General features: G+C 40.6%; 1 protein-coding gene across 1 annotated transcript in view; it reads left to right on the top strand.

Annotated features, from left to right (window-relative positions):
• The first annotated feature begins 1733 nt into the window (after positions 1-1733).
• The window catches only part of LOC138945378 (uncharacterized), an 8572-nt gene continuing 6397 nt past the window's right edge, over positions 1734-3908 (top strand). The window contains exons 1-2 of the mRNA XM_070316805.1: positions 1734-1803; positions 3073-3282. Coding sequence (XP_070172906.1) covers positions 3084-3282 — 199 coding nt within the window. The 5' untranslated portion in view covers positions 1734-1803; positions 3073-3083. The remainder of the gene's footprint in view (positions 1804-3072; positions 3283-3908) is intronic.

Raw genomic sequence — 3908 nt, 5'->3', positions numbered from 1 at the left:
GAACGTTACATCATTTCAAGAGATTTCGGTCACGGCTTCAAAGGGAGACTTTGACCCACTAACATACCCTCCTTTTCACGAAAACACATTATTTTTTTCTTTGTCATGTTTTTTTCTTAATGACTGATAAGGTATCAATCATGTCATGATTTCGCGTAAAGTACCGGTATACCCACTATTTACCTCAAGAATAGTTTAAAATATTTGGGGAGTGATTTGCCACGATTAGTGATACAATGTCCCAACATAGTGTGGTAGTTGTGTAGTTATGAAAGAGATCTCTGGTTGTCATCTTCATTAGGGCGATGTGAATACCACAAAAAATAAGATGTTCATGTCACGAGAGCTAACTTCCCTTCGTTAAAATCAACAACCAATTCAGATCAGTTAACTGAATTTTTTTTTTTTTCAATGAGAATAAAGAGAAAAATCTATTTTCTTTCCAAAATTGTTAATTTTATTCATCAATCCCGTCTTGCAATGATTCTCTGGCATGGCGAGCGACTAATGTAGGTGTCATTCTTTTCGGCAAGTCAAAAAAAGGCGGCTTTTGATGTCGTTTGTAGTAGGTAATGCGACAAACAACCGGCGTTTGAAGGTAATTGCTTGTTGCATTAATTGCTTGTTGCATTTATCTTCAAATTTAAACAACGGTTACTGAAAAACCCCCACTAAAAATGACAACACACACACACACACACACACACACACACACACACACACGCACATACACACGCACACACACATATACACACGCACACACGCACGCATGCACGCACACAAACACCGCGCTTGCTAATAAAAGAAAATCTTAAGTGGATATCATCTCGACTTATAAAAAATACAACGTATGATTTGACCACAAAAGCGAACGCAGCTGGTACAGTGGAACCCCCCTTTTAAGACCTTACAAAATCTGAAAAATTCAGGTCTTAAAAAGGAGGGAGTCTTAAAATGGGGGTAAAATTACGGAGGTTGTGAACAGACAGTCTCAAAAAGCAAGGTTTTCAAATGGGAGAAATCTTAGATTAGGGGGGGGGGGGGGGGGAGAGAGGCTTTAAAAGGGAGTTCCACAGTACCGTAGTTGCGGTCATAGTTCCTGACCAGGCGAACGTGACTCTTGCATGGTACGGCGGGCAACAGCCAGTAAGGCCAAACAAAAATATATGTTGGTAACGTCACCAAAAAAAGATAGGGTCGGTAGGTCGGCTTTTATTTTATTTTATTAATTTTTTTTTAGTCGATTTTAAAGGAGGTTACTTTCCTTAATCTCGGTATGGTTCGCAAAATGTGCCAAAAGGTTTTTGTTTTTTTTAGAAATGAAAAATAGTTTTGGGGTTGGCGGGAAAAAATAGGGTCGGTTGGGTTACCCTAAACCAACATATATTTTTGTTTGGCCTGAGGTCCGTGGGAGGTCGAACAGGTTGTGGTGGCGGTGAAACAGGGACAGGAAAGGACGGCGGGGGGGGGGGGGGGGGGTGAGGGGGTGAGGGGCTGGGAGATGGTAGGGTTTGAGTCATGACCAATAAGTGGGTCAGGTTTCGGTGTGACAGTTTCACGTGGAACACGGCTGACCCAGTTACTGGATCCAAGTCATGTAGCCCTTCTTTTAGACATATCTCAGTACTTACTGACTTGCCTTTTTTTTTTTTTAATTTCTCTTCAACTTGTGGCATATTATCTCAATATCACGTGTATATCCACGAAAAACAAAAACAAATTTTTTTTTTAAAAACACGCAGACATCATATAAAAAGCTTTCCACCGTTACACGTCATCTGATTTAGATCATCTGCTTCTCAGGTAGGAACAGTTGGATGTGTTTTTCATTCTGGTCAAAAGCATTATGTTAAAGTTCGCATTTTGTTGTTCTTTTAATTTTGTAATGTTTAAAAATTGGTTGACTTTTGTTTTTGTTGTCCTAAATCCAAAAACAAATGGACTGTCCTTGTTCGATTGTTTTTCTTTTGCCAAAAAGCGCTTAATTTGTATTTCATTTCGTGTCTTTTTCTTGTTCGTTTTGGTCAAGGTTATGTATTTCATGTCATTGCAAGTTTTCTGGATCCTTTTCTTTCTTTCGCGTTTTTTCTTACCTGTTACACGATTACAGTTTACCTTGAATAAAAGGTGACCCCAGAAGAAAAAAACTGCTTATAAAAGAATAATGTGGGATCAGCTACTTTGTTTTTAAATCTTTGAGGTCAAACCAAACTCTTGTCCATGATTATGGCGTGGACCTTTCTCGAATATTGCGATGGACTGGACCGGATAATTGCAATCAAAACTCAATTGTTTTTTCAATTTCTACGGTGATTATATCAAAAGAAATGACGGTTACTACCTTTTAATCCTATAATGGTTAAACAAATGGTCTTTTTTTTAAAATATTTTTAAAAGTGATGTTTTTCTTTTGGTAGTCACTCCTGATTTCAGTCTTTTTTCATTGCACTCTATGCCTGTCGAATCATTATTATTATGGAAAGCTTATATAGCGCGAACCACAACTGTGCTCTCCGCGCTTTACATATTAATTTCTGCCGTTTGAAATGGAATGCTTTTGTCTTTTGACTTGTGTTTGTCTCTTTAAGAAATAGCTTTCAATAAAATGCTTTGCGTATAATTTGAATGTCTTACTTTCTATCCTTCCTATTTTGTTCTCTCATTTGTTTGTAATCTTGTCCCTTTGTTTCTTTGTTTCTTTGTTTCTTTGTTTCTTTCTTTCTTTCTTTCTTTCTTTCTTTCTTTCTTTCTTTCTTTCATTCTTTCTTTCTTTCTTTCTTTCTTTCTTTCTTTCTTTCTTTCTTTCTTTCTTTCTTTCTTTCCTGCTTTCTTTCTTTCTTTCTTATTCATTGTGCCTGCCTGTCTGTCTGTCTGCCTGTCCATCTGTCTTATTGCCAACTTTTTGCCACTATCTGTATTCCTTCTTACCCACAGTCTCCGACATAGTGAATGTGTTCGTGTCTGTCTGCCTGCCTGTCTGTCTCTCTGCCTCCCTGTCTGTCTCTGTCTCTCTGTCTGTCTCATTGCCAAACTTGTTGCCACCACATGAACTGTATTCCTTCTTGCCCACAGTCTCCGACAAAATGAAGGTGTTCGCTATCGTAACTCTGCTCCTGGTGGCCTCTGCTCAGGCCGGCCTCTTCACCGCGCTCGGTAACTTTCTGGGCGACCTGGCCAAGAACTTCGGAACGTCCGCCCTCGAGACTCTTAAGAACACCGGTGTCTCCCTGCTCAAAAATGTCACCTCCACCACCGCTAACATGCTGGCGGAGACGGGACAAAGTGAGTTAGCTTGAGTTGCTTGCTAACCGAGACTGGAGAAAGAGCGTTAGCTTGAGTAGCTTGCTAGCCGAGACTGGACAAAGTGAGTTAGCTTAAGTTAGTTGCTAGCCGAGACTGGACAAAGTGAGTTAGCTTGAGCTAATAGCTAACCGAGACTGGATAAAGTGAGTTAGCTTAAGTTGCTTGCTAACCGAGACAGGACAAAGAGCGTCATCTTGAGTTGCTTGCTAGATTTGACAAAGTGAGTTAGATTGAGTTACTTGCCAACCGAGACGAGACAAAGTGAGTTAGCTTGAGTTACTTACTAGCCGAGACTGGAAAAAGTGAGCTAGCTTGAGTTACTTGCTAGCCGAGACAGGACAAAGTGAGTTAGCTTGAGCTACTTGCTAGCCGAGACTGGACAAAGTGAGTTAGCTTGAGTTGCTTGCTAGCCGAGACTGGACAAAGTGAGTTAGCTTGAGTTGCTTGCTAGACTGGACAAAGTGAGTTAGATTGAGTTACTTGCTAGCCGAGACTGGACAAAGTGAGTTAGATTGAGTTACTTGCTAGCCGAGACTGGACAAAGTGAGTTAGATGTTTAGGCTAGGGGGGGGGGGGGGTTGCGCAACCCCCATAACCCCCCCCCC

The sequence above is a fragment of the Littorina saxatilis genome, linkage group LG13, assembly GCF_037325665.1.
Source record: "Littorina saxatilis isolate snail1 linkage group LG13, US_GU_Lsax_2.0, whole genome shotgun sequence".
Lineage (NCBI taxonomy): Eukaryota > Metazoa > Mollusca > Gastropoda > Littorinimorpha > Littorinidae > Littorina > Littorina saxatilis.
Note: the sequence above shows the minus strand (reverse complement) of the source record. Positions and strands in the feature narration are given on the sequence as shown.